This window comes from Montipora foliosa, chromosome 5, assembly GCF_036669935.1.
Source record: "Montipora foliosa isolate CH-2021 chromosome 5, ASM3666993v2, whole genome shotgun sequence".
Lineage (NCBI taxonomy): Eukaryota > Metazoa > Cnidaria > Anthozoa > Scleractinia > Acroporidae > Montipora > Montipora foliosa.
In genome coordinates, this window is record NC_090873.1 from 12,132,403 (window position 1) to 12,147,402 (window position 15,000).

Sequence of the window (15,000 nt, forward strand, 5' to 3'; positions counted from 1 at the left end):
AGTACAGATTCTACCTCAAAATAATGTATATTTTTCTTCACATGTATGACAATTGCTTACTAAATTTGTTCTTCAGTTTTGACATTACTTGAGTGTGCACAGTATAGCCTTAAAAAAATATTTTCTGGCATTCATTTACCGAGTTCAATGATGGCCATCCAGTATTCATTAGTTTAGTTTTGAAGTTATTTTGTTTGACCAGAAACTGTGCATATTTTGTTTTCAATTTCTCATAAGTAAAATCTAGTGCACAAATAAACTTGAGCGTTGAAAAAACGCAGGTCTTTCAATTAGGGGACCGGAAAGCATTGTGTTAAATGTTGATCACTTGGGATTAGTTTTTATTTGAAATTGCTTTGTTTTCTGTCTTTGTTTCTTTTGTTTTACGTAATCTCTGCTTCGGTACAAGCACAAGGACCCAAAAACATTGGCATGCTCGATACTCACATCGCAAGGGCAATAAAGCGTAAGGATTCAATGACAAAAGCCTTTTGCACTGCCATTTACTCCAGAGGTTATTCAGAATGTTTCAATAATTTAAAGGAACAAAATGCAATTCTTGTACACCTACCCTCATGGCAATGTCTCAAGATCTTCCTGGACTTTTTCTGCATGTGCACTAATTTTAGCGACACTACGACAGAGTAAATTTGTTTTTGTCATCCCTTGATCCAAGTTCAAGGTATAAATCGGTGGTTTCGTCTTTGCTGTCTCGCACATCAATCACATGGACCTTTTTCTTGATATGGGAATACAGAGATCTGCTGAGATCAAGAAGCCCTTGCAATCCCTTTTTCTTCACAACCTTGCAAGTTTTCTGCAAATGGCTGATAATTCCTTCAGCAATCTGTAGTTAATTGCCTGGTTCTATCTGATCCTTAAAGGGATGCTTCTTTTGACCAAAGACAAGCAGTTGCAGTGTGTCATCCTCGGTCTTTTCCCTGACCATCGAGACAATGAAAGCTTCACACTTTTTAACCACAGAAATAATTTGATATTCACCGAAAAGTTCCAGAAGAAAGAAACATTTGGCCCTAGACACTTATTTTTTCTTCCAAGGATGGATAAATCATCAAGAGGAGCTCTTTAATTTCATTTGCTTTCTGTCCAGGAAGTGGGATTTCACGCTTACTTTTGTCTCGAAACTTTCCAACAAACATCTTGTCGAACACAGGCGACCATAACCCAAAAATCTGACCATGAACATGAAACTTGTCATCTTCAACAACAAGAACCAAATCATAAATTCTATGGAAAAAGGTTTGCCACTGACTCTTGATATTTTTCAGCAGACGTTTCGGCTAATTCTTAAGCCTTCATCAGTCTTTGAGACGCGGACGGCAACTGGAAGAGAATATTTCGCGTGCCAGGACAGTGCTGTCTCCTAGATTTTTATATCTATTATCTCTCATGGAGGAAAGGTACTTAGCAATGTAAATGTGGTTGTGTGAAGACAAGTTTAAAGAGAAAACAGTTCACTTCCGGCTGCTGTCCGCGTCTCAAAAACGCACGAGCTTAATAGACCAATTTCGATATATTTAAATTCAGTCCTAGACAAAAGACATCATCTCGAGGCTCTGGGGAATAAACTCACACAAATCCTTATATTTATTCCCCAGAGCCTCGAGTTGATGCCTTTTGTTTGGGACTGAATTTTAATATATCGAAATTGTCTATTAGGGAGCTTAAGCACGCGCGTTTTTGAGAGGCGGACGCCAACCGGGTGTGTTCTGTTTTCCCTTTTAACCTGTTTTCTCACAACCACATTTACATTTCCAAGTATCTTTTATCCATTAGAGATAATTAGTATAAAATCTGGGAGACACCACAGCCCTGGCACGGGAAATTTTCTATTCTGGTTGACGTCCGCGTCTTAAAACCTTAAAAAACGCGCGCGTTTAAGCTCCCCAATTAAAGTAACGTAGCGGGAAGCTTGCGCCGCGTGACCATACAATTCATGCTCGCGCGATGCCTTTGTAGGCTTCTGGAAGTACGATATGATCGTTTCCAGCGTTCGGGTCCAAAGTAGAGTGCCAGGCTTCGAGGAAAAGTCGCTCGTGGTAATTGGCTTCGAAACCAACGACCTTGACGTTTTCAAAGTTCATTTTGTGGCTGAAATGGTGGACATGGCTTGCAACTTTGGATTTTTGATCAAAATCTGCCACTGCCTTTATGTGCTCCGCAATTAGGGTCTTTATGATTTTTTTCTGTTTGGCCATAGTATACTATCAATCACTTGAGTTCACATCTTTAGTAGCCATGATACCATAGCTGCTGCAAAAGATTAAGTAATATGTAGTCAGATTCAGAAATGTAAGAAATGGTAAAGCCTCCGGAAAAAAATTTGCCCCTAATCCCTGACCTCGTAACAACAAGCCCTTAACCACTTTTGTTTTACAATGAGTCAAGATATGGTCACTTTTTTAACCTTACTTGTCACCACATACATGGTTGGATATGAAAAAGATAATAATTTAATGAAGCTTAATAACTCAAAAGTATCTTCAAAATAGAACCAGAGTAACATTTCCGTTGTGTTGAAGAAAACAGGATTTATAATTCAGGATAATCATGGTTAAGCATTCTTTCCATGGTCCTCAATTTTCATCTGCTTCATTTTTGCGGCAAATTGGTAAAGATAACTTTGTATTTCCCAGAAAACTTACATTGTAATGCTTCAATCTGCTATAATTCGTTATATGAAAAGTTTTCCAGTACTTGACACGTATGATAAAGCAACATTTATAATTAAGAAGTCAAATAAATAAGTTTGAAAAAAAAACAGATTATACGAGTAACGAATAACTAATTAAGTAACTTTGATGTGATTGATCTCAACTTACCTGCCAGAGCCTTCTTTCGCATTTCGCACGACACATTACCGGTATTATATTGCTCTGTCTTACAAGGAATGGAAACTACCAAATTCACGAATTTGATTGGCTAAAATCGATATTGACCGCGGTCACGATTTTCCCATCTGGACCGGTATCTAGACCGGTAATGTTTTGCGGTGAAAAAGTTGGAAACTAAAATGCAAAAATATTGAGTATTTTCTTCTGCCAATGTCTATGTATGGAAGTTCCAAAAAGCATGATGAGAAAAAAAAAAAAGAAAAGAAAAAGGAGGACGAGGAAACTTTGGCAGAATTAAGTTCTACTCATCGTCGTTCGCAAGCAAAATGTCAGTACAGACCAGTTAAATTAAACGAATTAAATTGTTCTTTTTTGCCACGTAATAAACAACTTATTAACCGAGCTTAGTTAGTCTTTATGGGAGAATCTTGGCCTCGGTCGTGTGTACAGACGTCACTGCATTTGGTCTGTATTCACAACCTAAAGCGTATTCGCGATGTTAAGCAAAGCGCATACGTAGCATGGTTGTGTAATGGCTGATTCATTTTTCTTCTAAGCGAAGGTGCATACGTGGTATTGAACAAAAATGGCGTGGTTGAACAATGTCTAATTCTTGGTTTGCATCCACGTGATGAGGCGTCCACGTGGGTGTACACAACAATAGAAGATTGCGCCACAAGTTTTGCATAATAATAAAGTGAAATTCCCAAAAGTCATTTTACTGCATTGTTCTGTAAACCTACATGGCCGCCGTGACATCAGATGCAAACCATCAACAAGCTCAAACCACATAGAAATGCACACACCGTACGCGGTAAACTCACACTAAAAGATGTCGAGCGTTTCCGGAACAGGTCGGTCCTCGAGCTTTACGAGAGATCACTTTACGAGCGAACATTTATGAGAGAACATAACGGGAATAATTGCCATAACTTTAACCTGGATGTTAAAATTAATAATAATCTAGCCGACATCTCCACTGTATTTCTTTGTTATTCATACAGGACACCAGAAAAGGCCGAGCCTGTATTCTTTTAGATCAGGAGCGGCCCTAAATAAAGAAAGAGCGGCCATGTTTGTGTCCTATAATCCTCTGGGAATTGAATAACAGCTTTTCTGGGGAGTGTGCAGTTTACGTAAAGATTGAGGTTTATTATCCAACTCTTTAAGTTACCGAACATAAAACGCAACAGAGGAGTTCAAATATTTTGCGATATTGTACATTTAGCTTTATGTACATGCGCAGAACCAACCACATTTTTTCACCGCATTTGTCACGCAAAAACTGTCATACTTTCCTGACGAAAAGTGCTCTTTTCGTAAATATTTTGGGCAAGAGCCTATACAACGTAAATGTGATTATTTACTAATGTACTGAGTATTCCAGCTGGCCAAACAAGCCTTTTCCGGGTACAATTAGAGTTTACTAATTGGATTGCTTCCATGTAGATATACATATTAGTAGGATGTTGCCGTAATACTGGAAAAAGTTGTAATGAAATATGGTAGTTACAACTAATTTGAATTCAAATACTAGAAGAGAAACGGAAAAATAACAGGAAGTAAGTTCTTCATTTGTACAAGAAATCCACGTGTCGTATCGTGGAGTACTTTGTCCAGATTCAAATCTTAGATGTTTATGTTTACTAAGGGCGCTTTCCTTAATTTGTCAGAAGTTGCCGTCTAGATCCGTCAGTTTGCAAAGAAAATGCAACAATTTGTAGGAAAACTCAAATGATAATCCCTCGCATTTTTCCGGAGTAGTGTATATCATTCGCGAAGAGTGTTAATTTGAAGGCATTGTTGAGTTAGTCCTTCCAAGTCAGGAACTGTGTAGTGACGTTCTTATATTTCTGGACACAAGTCTTGTTGACGTCATTGAGAAAAGTGAGGGCATGATATTAGCTGCATTTCCAGAAATAAAGGCCTGTTATCGTAATTATCATCATCATCATCATCAACATCACCATAATGGAAGTATGGTTGGTGAAGTCGCAGACCCTTCACATTCCAGACTATGATCATATAGGCGTTGAATTCGTTGTTGTCTACTCTGTTAAAACAAGGTTTTCCTTGGGTTATCCGTATTTCGCCTCGATCCACACGAGCCAGCATTTGAATTAATCTTCCTTCGATTGATTTTAGTCTCCTAAATTGCAGAGCTAAGGGGATTTTTGCTATTGTTACCATTGATTAATCTGCATTGACGTCGATGTAATCTCGTACCCAGATCTCCCACGTTCATACGGAAGGGAGATCTGGTAAAGTTCGATTTCGAGCATGCTCTGTGCCAGCGAGGCCCGGAATACGGGCTTTTCTATCACTGCGCATGTTCGTACTCTCTGTTGTGATTTTGGGTGATTTTGCGGAATAAACATGGATTTCGAGAGTATTCTTGAAGAGATTCTTTTGGACAGAGGACAAGGAAACCTTAAACTTAAGCCGAAACAGAAAGAGGCGCTACAGGCGATTGTTTTTGAACGGTCGAGATTATTTAATTGTCGGAGCAATTGCAGAATAACTGAAACGAACGCTTAGGCTTACTCAATAAACGAGTGCTATTTTCTTCACACGATCTCGTGAAAAGTGTAATTAACCAAACCGTAAATTGAAAGCTAAAATGTTAAAGAGTGCTTAGACCTAATCACTGTAACGAGCGCTATTTTCTTGACACGATCTCGTGAAAAATGTAGTTAATCTAACCGTAAAATTCACAATTGATCACTACTTAATTCGCAAGTCACTCTTTAAGAACGAGAAACACTTTTTTGAATAAATTACATACTTCAACTTGAATTTATTAGTTTCTGCGTACCGCATAGCCAGCTACGCAGAACTTTATTCGAGTGGCAGGGTACGTGGGGCTTTCGTCGGTACCATTTACACAAACGTCGCAAATTTTTAAAATGATTTTCCTCAACTGTAAAGCTTTTCCGGCGTCGGAAAAAAACAAAACTTTCCTCCGCACAACTGGAATTTATTCAAAACAGAACATGAGCTTGCGAAACCAAACCTTCACTAAGTGCCCCGCGAAATAAGCCAACCGGAGCGTAGATTGCATTGCCACAACCTTTTTTTAGTAGCCAATGAAAAATGGTGTACTGTCGAACTTTACCAGATCTCACATTTCCAGTGACAGAGTGAGATCTGGGTACGAGATTAACGTCGATGCCACCATCGCAATCAATATGGTCTCTTAGTTTTCCGTTCTGCGTACGCGCACTTCACTGGAAAACGCAGCATGCAAGATCCAACGCGCTTGCGTATAGTTGAAAATCTTATATAGTCCTTGTTACCCTCCAAATCAGGAACCCATGGCCAGGAGCCTACATCTCCCATACTGGGTCCTATGTCACGGCATCAGTTACAGGCCTATCTATTTTTCGACAACCTTTTCCGAAAAAAAAAAAAACAACAAAGGCAGCTCCGGTTTGACTTCAGGTTAGTTTCGTGTAATTGGTCATAGGGCTCTTTTGGGAGTCTCATGCGCGGGAAATTCAATCTAAAAATAAATCGGTCTGTCACAACACCGTGAACGAACAAAATGGAGTTGCAGGCTCTGGGTCATGGGTTCCTGTCCAAATTCAATACATATAATCACTTCTCTTAGGGGCTTTTCACGGCCACTAAACGAAATCAATGAAACAACATAACAGGAGAATAACTTTCTAAAGAATCCCAATTGGCGTACAGAAAACTAGTTGCAGCTGAAAACTAGAACCGGAGACTTCCAGGATCAAATTCAAAGAGTTGTCAGAACGGATGTTAAACCAGAGATATCCCGATCTCAAGGTAAACGCCCTAACCACCGGGCAACACTGCATCCAACAATGTCTTTTATCTAAATGTGGCGATGTTAATAAGCTGTCTAAAATTTTGCTATGTTACACAATATTCCGATGGATTCCACCCGTTTAATGATCTTGTATAACAAACCACCTCTGGTAAGAAACCGAGACAATGCCGCCGTAGTAGAACTTCAGTATTTATACCAATGAGAGAAACGGTTGTATTTGCAGACCATAACGCCCCTATCAACAGCCCACGACAAAACCTCACCTTTGGCGCTGCAAGACCTTCACCAGCATTGTGAAAACTGTTGATACAGACAGCCCCAGCCAAAAACGAGTTGACCAGAACAACAGCACAAACAGCATAAAAATAAGAAAAAAGCCGAAACCAAGCGACAAATACCATAAATATAAGTAGAGAAACGTTTGCGAATGCCAGAATCCATGTTTTCCGGATCTTAAGTTTGTTTTCTATTCCACACAAAGAAAATAGGCCAATGTAGGATCTCCCAAAGAAGTCACCAGTACCCAGCGCTAACATATAAAATAAATATTGATTCCTGGGTGCCAGGGATGTGTTGGTAAAAGCCAACGTCGTTGCTACACTATTCACAAGTAACTGTTTGCTGAAGTTACTAGAGAATAGGGCAAGGAACGATGCTTGTGTTTTCCACACTAGCCATGACATTTCGACGCATGAGAGTTTGGATGGGAGTTCGTCGCTGGTGTTAGATTCAATTCGTTTATAAGGAACCTCTATGAATGATGTCGGGTGGAGTTTTTCATGAATTCTGCTGCTCAGATCATCCATTGCTAAATAGGCAATTGGAAATAAAATCCATAAAATTGCAATGACGAGATTTGAAACTTCTGGTGAGAAACATAGCAACATGGTAAGGCCTGAAAATAAAATTAATAGAGAGTTTTCCGTTAACAAAAGAAACTGACAAACAAACCAAAGTACAAACGAAAAAACCCAGTGGAGTCGGTAGCAATGCGACCTTTAAGAGTGGGCTGGTACAGAGATATTGCTTTTTGTCCAAATAGCCCTTATCGGAGTTTTAAGCGGTTTTACCACATGAATGCGGCTAAGTAGTAATTTTGTATTGAATTGTCTCTTAAGTCTCTTTTGCATGTATTTTTAAACAAAGAAATTGTGCCTGCGGGCTTAACTCCAATAAGGTCTATTGAAGTTCACAGTTACTTCATAAATGCAACACTTGAACTTGCAAAAAGTGAAGATTCTCAGTTGACTATGTTCACCACCCAATAATGCAATGCGTTTTTCAGGGGGATCGTTACATAAAAATAATAAAAGTTATTTACTCTTAGGACTGTACATGCTTCAGTGAACTGGATATCCATTGTTTTAATGCAAATAACCCCCAAAATGGACTGTATAGTGGGTTTAGTGAAGAACGCCATTTTCGAAATATCAATTTTCAGCTTGATAGTCGGGCAGAGAGGACAAGAACAATAGAAACAAGTCATTTGCATTGAATGTGAAAGATATTAACATATCATCGCTTTCTTTTGGCTTTGTCCTCTAAACCTCTCTTTCAAGCTATAGGAAGTTTAGGGCAGAAGATTAAACATTGAGTACCGATCATGGAAGGCATGAACGATTTCCATCGTTTGTTTGCTCCCTGGTTCTCTAGGTTAGTGTCCAGAGAGTTTCCTTTGCATGAAATAAATGTATACATATCAAGTATATATATTATAGTAATATATCATTATTAAATAAAAATCATTATTAAGAATGATTGGAGCTGCTGGACTCAAATACTTAAAGTCGTTTCGACTTCAGTGGAGAAGTGTGCAAGTGCCTTCACCAAGAACGGATCCTCTGTGTAATAGACAGCTTACCTAGATAAGACAAAGGAGCCAAAAAAGTTGCTAATCCATTCCCAATGGGGAAGCTGTCGACCGTAGCTTTGCCATACAAAGCCGATAGAGGGTAAAACACGCTATCCAAAGTGCCATATCCGAAAGAAACTAAGCACACTCCAAGCAACTTCATCCTCGGCTCTAGCAGAATCGATATTGTCAGCATTCCACCTACAGAAAGAGCCAAAATAGCGCAAGAAGCCACCGCCACTGGAATCTTTTGAAACACATATGGGTAGAAAATAGATGACAGACACGCTGGGCCAGTGGCAGATAACAAAACATAGGATGTCGGAATAGCAGTGCCTTGTAAGATGTCTTGACCGGCAGATAAGTTAACGTAGAAGAACATATCCACAAGGAATCCAATGGTACCGAAAGCCAAAATAGTCTTCGTTTTGACCTTCTCCTCGCTAGGACTGTCCGGAGGATTTGTTAATATGTCTCCAACGTCTTCCATCGTGGAACACGAAACACGTTACTTCTTCTGCAGAATAACTTACATGCAAAAAAAATATCTATACTTAATATTAACTGCAAAAAATGTAACAACGTTCATGTAGCAACGTGCATAACAGAGATAACTTAGTGCAAAAAGAGGTAACCAACCAAACATTCTGATTGGTAAATGATGGAAGAAACTCAGATAGCTAATCAACTCCGAGCCCTAGATGGCGCAAGTTTTGCCTGATTGCGTGAACGTGCGCTTTGCTTCTGCATAATTATGTTTAAAAATGTTGACAAGTGTAGCGTAAATTATTTTGACACTCCGTGAAGTTACAATCCTTTACAATGAGGCAATCGCAAAGGGGACAGGAGAAAGCAGCATAGTTTTATGAACTCACCTTGTCTTACTCGGGATGAAATGGCGGATAAAAACTGAATGCGGTCAAAATAGGCGGTTTGCAACCAATATCTAGAGACACAGAGCAATTCTGCAATGTAAAATTGCTGGTGGACGAACAAAAGGCGATAATGAATGAGAGGTCTTTTGTTTTCGTCCATCAACATGGCGGCGATGACGTAACGTGAAAACAACCCATAAAGTGGGAATCTTACCTAACTCTCCATGCCTGTGATATGTTACGCAAATTACCTCGCTTGATTACACAGGTTGTAAGGACAGCGCATCAAATTAAAAGGATATTTGAGTTCCGAATCAGGATGGAATGGTTTTCAACTGTCGACTGCTGTGAATAAGCGGATTAATTAAGGGGGTTCGCTATAGCTGCATTACAGCAACTTGATGGTGAAGTTATCAACATGTATACGTAGGTAACATGATATTGCACCATCCAGTTTCGCTTCGCCAAATTCTTTGTTTTAGTGCAAGGGGGATTTAAGAAAATTGTTTTTGACATTCAAATTTTCCAGCCATTGAAATAACAAAAACCCTTTTGTCTCTCTGGTTGGCATATCAATTGGGAGTTTATGTAAGGACAGAGGCAATTTCGACAAAAATGGCTTTCCAAGACATAACTTACCGCTATCACAAGAATTTTGCGAGTAGTCCATCTTGTTAATGTTGTACAGAACGAGCGAACTATCAGATGGCGGGATTCGTACAAACGGTTTTAAAGTAAAGTTAGAGAAATGAATGGTTCATTGCTGTATGGTCAGGTTGTCGCCAGACCCAAAATTTGGTAATTTCACATGGTCGTTTTATCGTGTACGTCAAAGAAATGTATTAAAATGAGTGCTGCACGTGCAGCATGATTATTTATCCCTCTTTTAACCAATGATATTCTTTGTGACGATTCCGTTGCGTAGCCGTCGTCTTTGCTTTAAAGCCCTGGCCAAACTATCGAATAAAATTGGATCCCTCATGCAACATTGTTGGATGTAAATGTTCAGGTAGTGGCAAAACACTATCCGACATTGCTTGACGAAACATTCAAGTTCAAGTTGGCGTTAAGTTTGAAAATATGGCAAAAACCGCTCGTAGCGTTTATGCTACTGGAGCTGTTTGAGGAAGAAAAACCAAGGAATGGTTAAAAGAACGTGTAGAATAGGGTAATGTTCACGGCAAGATACGTCCGCGTTTAGGAGATGAACGAGAATGAGCTAGGAACAGTTTGCATAAATGTTTTAGCAATTATTGAAAGAGCTGAGGCTGAGTAGGATATGAAGAATTCTGCAGATCATGGCCGCCATACTTTGTTTCTTCGTTATCCAGCATTTATACATTACGTCATTTATTTTTAAGGAGTTTAAGAGACGACGACTGCTTCGACAACGACGATGTCACAAAACAATCACATCATTGGTTAAAAAAAGAAAAATAATCATGCTGCGCGTGCGGCAAGCATCTTAGCACATATTTTTGCGGGAACTCTGCACAAAAACGACGTGAAATCACCAAATTTGAGGTTTTGACGACAACGTAAGCATACAAATGCAAAATTTCATTCTCTATTTAACTTAAAAAGCGCACTCAATTTATGTTCAGGATACTTCACACTGTAGCGCGTGAATGGGATGGAGTAGCCGTGAAACACTTAGATAAAGTGCAAAGATCAATTTTTGAGTTGATGATTTAGTCGAAGTCGCCGTCGTACATCTTAAAACTCCCTGTTGTTAAGTGGCCCACCAACAATAGCTATGCTAACAGTGGACTATCATGGACTTAAAGTGAAGTGGAGTGTTGTTATCTGCGTCTCTAGAAATTTGTTACAAAGCACCTGTTGACATGGAGAATGTATCCTTGAATATATTGACTAGAGAAATTTAATAATCGTATCCTTTTAACAGACCTAGTAAGAACACCATTTACTCAAAAAACAAAACCATGGAAAAGTCAACAAAACATGATCCTAATACCGTGAGAACAACTCATAAAACGATGTTGTGTGGTCCCATAAGATAAATGAAGCCTTCCAAGACAACAAGGGCCACAAATACATTAACTTTGAGTAGGGTGATTTTTACTACAATCTTTAACCTTCTCTTAATCAACAATTGCATCACGTAAATCTAAAACTATCCTTTTAAATCTCACATTGTCACGTTTTATGTACATTCCGTTGTTACTGGCATAACTAGCACTTTTTCCTACTTATAAATTCAACTTAACGCTTTGTACATTAATCAACTGAAGATGACAGAAGTTTCTGTCGCAAGATGTCTTGTAATCTAAAAGGTTTTGTCGTTTTCTTTAAGGTAATTCCCTTGAAATTGTTCTACTAATTGTTTTCTTTAAGGTAATTCCGTTGAAATTGTTCTACTATCAAACTTTATTGGAAACTTGTCATAATTAACATTCATGATATGAACATTAAAAAAATGCAATAAAAAATGGGGTCACCGTGCTTGTTTACGCGTCAGCAGGCTCTTAAAATGGGGTATTTGTACTGGTTGTGCGTTAAAAATTCGAATCACCTTCATACAGAATTAAGTCTTGGTTAATTTTCAAAGACACAAAATTTTATTTTGAAAATAAAGCTTCTTTTATTCACATAAGCAGTATTGCTTCATTTACGCCGTTTTTGATTGCCTGGTTGTGGGAATAGTGCACGTTTTGGGGCTGTTCCGTGGTTACCTTGAAGTCCTCGCCTCAGCCGAAATACGCCCAGTACGGAACTGTTTTCCAAAATATCCGTCTTCAAAATTTCTTCTTCTTCAAATATGTTCTTTATTAGACAGTTCTTAGCAAATACCTGGAAAAGAAATCGGGGATCACCGTGCTAGTTTGAGAAAAAAAGAGGAGTTATTTCGCTATCGGGCTAAGTTTGAGGGAAATCTCTTACGTTTTGTACACGCACGTGCTCATGTGCGCGCGCTAATGACGCAAAAATCGTGCGCAGTAGGGATGAGCAATGCAATACTAAGGAATTACCTTAAATCTTTAACATTGATTAATCGGCATAGACTTCGTTGCCACCATCGCAATCAATATGGTATTAAGGTTTCCGTTCCGCGTACGCGCACTTCACTGAGAAACTCGACATCCAAGGTTCAAGGCGCGTGCTCAGAATTTAAAATTACATTCAAAATTCAATACATACATACGCAAAGTAATTTTTGTTTTCCCATTTCAGACTTCGTGATGTTACTCTAGGGAACAGTTTCTTCCAAATGTCGTCTTATGAACGTGCATATGTATGCATAACTTATGAAAAACAAAAGGAAAATTCCCTCGGGAACATCACGTGGTCTGACATGGGAAAACAAAAGGTTCAATCTAAAGAGGTCCATTGATTGATCACTCCCCAAACGGGTTTCAAACGAAATTAATGAAGCAGAGCCACAGGTTTCATATTAAGAGCGTGATGATTGATATCTACGTTAGTTTTCCTCCTTGTTTGTTTTGATTGATTGATTTTTTTTTCTTTTTCTCTAATATTTATTCTATAAAGCAATACTTTTAAACTAATTAATATATATTTTTTTAAAAATTGTATTTCCTTTATCATTCATATTTTCAATTTGGGGTACCTCCTCGATTATTGTACCATTTTAGGTATCCCAGACGTACACACAACTATTGAGAGAGGCACCGTGAGGGTAAAGTGTCTTGCCCAAGAACACAACACAATGTCCCGGCCAGGGCTCGAACCCGGACGACTCGAACTGGAGTCGAGAGCACTAACCATGAGGCCACCGCGTCTCCCTCTTTTTTCTTCTTATATCTTCTTGTGTGTTTAGAATTTAAAAAAAATTGAAATTGGCCACCTAAACAAAATCAATAAAACAACAGCACAACTTTTTAAAGAATCGAAATCGGCCTGTAGCAACCAGTTGGCCATTTACTAGTGCAGATGAGATGTTGAACCAGTCCCTTTCAGGATCAAATTCAAGGAGTGTCAGAACGGTTCTTGGGCCCGGGATTTCCCGATCTCAAGGCAAAAGCCCCAACCTCTGGGCCACACTGCATCCCACGCTGTCTTCCATCTAAATGTTGCTATGTTAAGCTGTCTAAAATTTTGTTATGTTACACAATATTCCGATGGATTCCACCCGTTTAATGATCGTGTATAACAAACCACCTCAGTTAAGAAAGCGAGGCAATGCTGACGTAGTAGAACTTCAGTATTTATACCAATGAGAGAAACGGCTGTATTTGCAGACCATAACGCCCCTATCAACAGCGCACGACAAAACCTCACCTTTAGCACTCCCAGACCTTCGCCAGCGTTGTGAAAACTATTCACAAAGCATGCCCCAGCCAAAAACGAGTTCACCAGAACAACAGCATAAACAGCATAAAAATGAGAAAAAAGCCGAAACCAAGAGACAAACACCATAACGATAAGTAGGGAAACGTTTGCGAATGCCAGAATCCATGTTTTCCGGGTCGTAAACTTTTTTTCTATTCCACACAAAGACAACAGGCCAAGATAGGATCTCCCTAAGACGTCACCAGTACCCAGCGCTAACATATAAAATATATATTGATTCCTGGGTGCGACTGAAGTGTTACTAAACGCCAACGTTGTTGCTACACTATTCACAAGTAACTGTTTGCTGAAGTTACTCGAGAACAGTGCAAGAAACGGTACCAGTGTTTCCCACACTAGCCATGACATTTCGACGCATGAGAGTTTGGATGGGAGTTCGTCGTTGGTGTTGGATTCAACTTGCTTATAAGGAACCTCCGTGAACGATGTCGGATGGAATTTTTCATGAATTCTGTTGCTCAGATCATCCATTGCCAAATAGGCAATTGGAAATAGAATCCATAAAACTGCAATGAGGAGATACGAAACTTCTGGTGACAGACATGCTAACATGGTAAGCCCTGGAAATGAATGGAGAATTGTCTGTTAAAAAAGAAACATTGTGAAACACACCAAATTGTAAGAAGAAACCCAGTCGAGTCTATCTTGGGCAACGACGAAATTAAGCTACAACTGGCCTTGCTGCCTCCAAGAACGGGCCGCGTACATAGATTGTTATTTGTCCAAATTGAAGATCACGTTACTTCATAAAGGCATCACTTGTGCGTGTCATGAGTTGAGCATTAAAAGATACTGTTCAATAAGTCGAGTTTAAGTTGTTGGAATCAATGTTTTTTTTTTTTGTTAATGCATCTCTGTTTTAAATGATAATTTGATTATTATCGCCGACCGGAAGGAACATTTTTACTCTGGAAGGGATAAATCAACGAACGGAATGCAAGATCACGTTGAACCAATAGAATTAGGTTTTACGTCATGTTTAAGAAAAGAGCAGCAGTTTTTTTTATGTACGCATTGTGTTTTTAGACCCAATAAAATACGTACTGCGAGTTGTTTGACCGGCTTCAAAAACATTCTACTAAAACTTTGTCCCTCGGGAGGCCGAACAAGCGTTTCTTGAAAATGTAAGGGGAAGATATTAGCATACAAGAAAAAGAAGCCGGCCCTATTATTCTTAATATATAAAAAATTCTAATGAAGAGTGTTTTATCGGATTTAAAGCGCATGCACGTGACGTTTTATCGATGTTTTGATCATTCTCGTCACCAGAGCCTCGGATCGACCCAAGGC

At 39.1% G+C, this 15,000-nt stretch overlaps 2 protein-coding genes across 5 annotated transcripts in view; both read right to left on the bottom strand.

Moving 5' to 3' along the window:
• Nucleotides 1-3,963: 3,963 nt before the first annotated feature.
• On the bottom strand, nucleotides 3,964-9,769 carry LOC138003648 (battenin-like). 4 transcript variants are annotated; one of them, XM_068849834.1, is made up of 4 exons: nucleotides 9,593-9,769; nucleotides 9,379-9,449; nucleotides 8,513-9,031; nucleotides 3,964-7,546 (listed from the first exon to the last, which is right to left on the bottom strand). In XM_068849834.1, the coding sequence occupies exons 3-4, from the start codon at nucleotides 8,991-8,993 to the stop codon at nucleotides 6,735-6,737; spliced, it is 1,293 nt and encodes a 430-aa protein (XP_068705935.1). In that variant the 5' UTR covers nucleotides 8,994-9,031; nucleotides 9,379-9,449; nucleotides 9,593-9,769; the 3' UTR covers nucleotides 3,964-6,734. The 4 variants fall into 4 exon arrangements, with proteins under 4 accessions (XP_068705935.1, XP_068705932.1, XP_068705934.1 ...); XM_068849831.1 differs by having other exon boundaries at nucleotides 9,379-9,484; XM_068849833.1 differs by lacking the exons at nucleotides 9,379-9,449; nucleotides 9,593-9,769 and adding an exon at nucleotides 9,143-9,303.
• A 1,479-nt stretch (nucleotides 9,770-11,248) lies between these two features.
• The window catches only part of LOC138003649 (battenin-like), a 9,851-nt gene continuing 6,099 nt past the window's right edge, over nucleotides 11,249-15,000 (bottom strand). The window contains exons 2-3 of the mRNA XM_068849835.1: nucleotides 13,639-14,270; nucleotides 11,249-12,189 (exon numbers count right to left, since the gene is read on the bottom strand). Coding sequence (XP_068705936.1) covers nucleotides 12,004-12,189; nucleotides 13,639-14,270 — 818 coding nt within the window. The 3' untranslated portion in view covers nucleotides 11,249-12,003. The remainder of the gene's footprint in view (nucleotides 12,190-13,638; nucleotides 14,271-15,000) is intronic.

Coding starts and splice junctions, on each gene's coding strand:
- LOC138003648 (XM_068849834.1), bottom strand. CDS start 8,993: ATGGAAGACGTTGGAGACATATTAACAAATCCTCCGGACAGTCCTAGC. Junction 7,547..8,512: donor GGCTCCTTTGTCTTATCTAG/GTAAGCTGTCTA, acceptor TTTTATTTTCAG/GCCTTACCATGTTGCTATGT.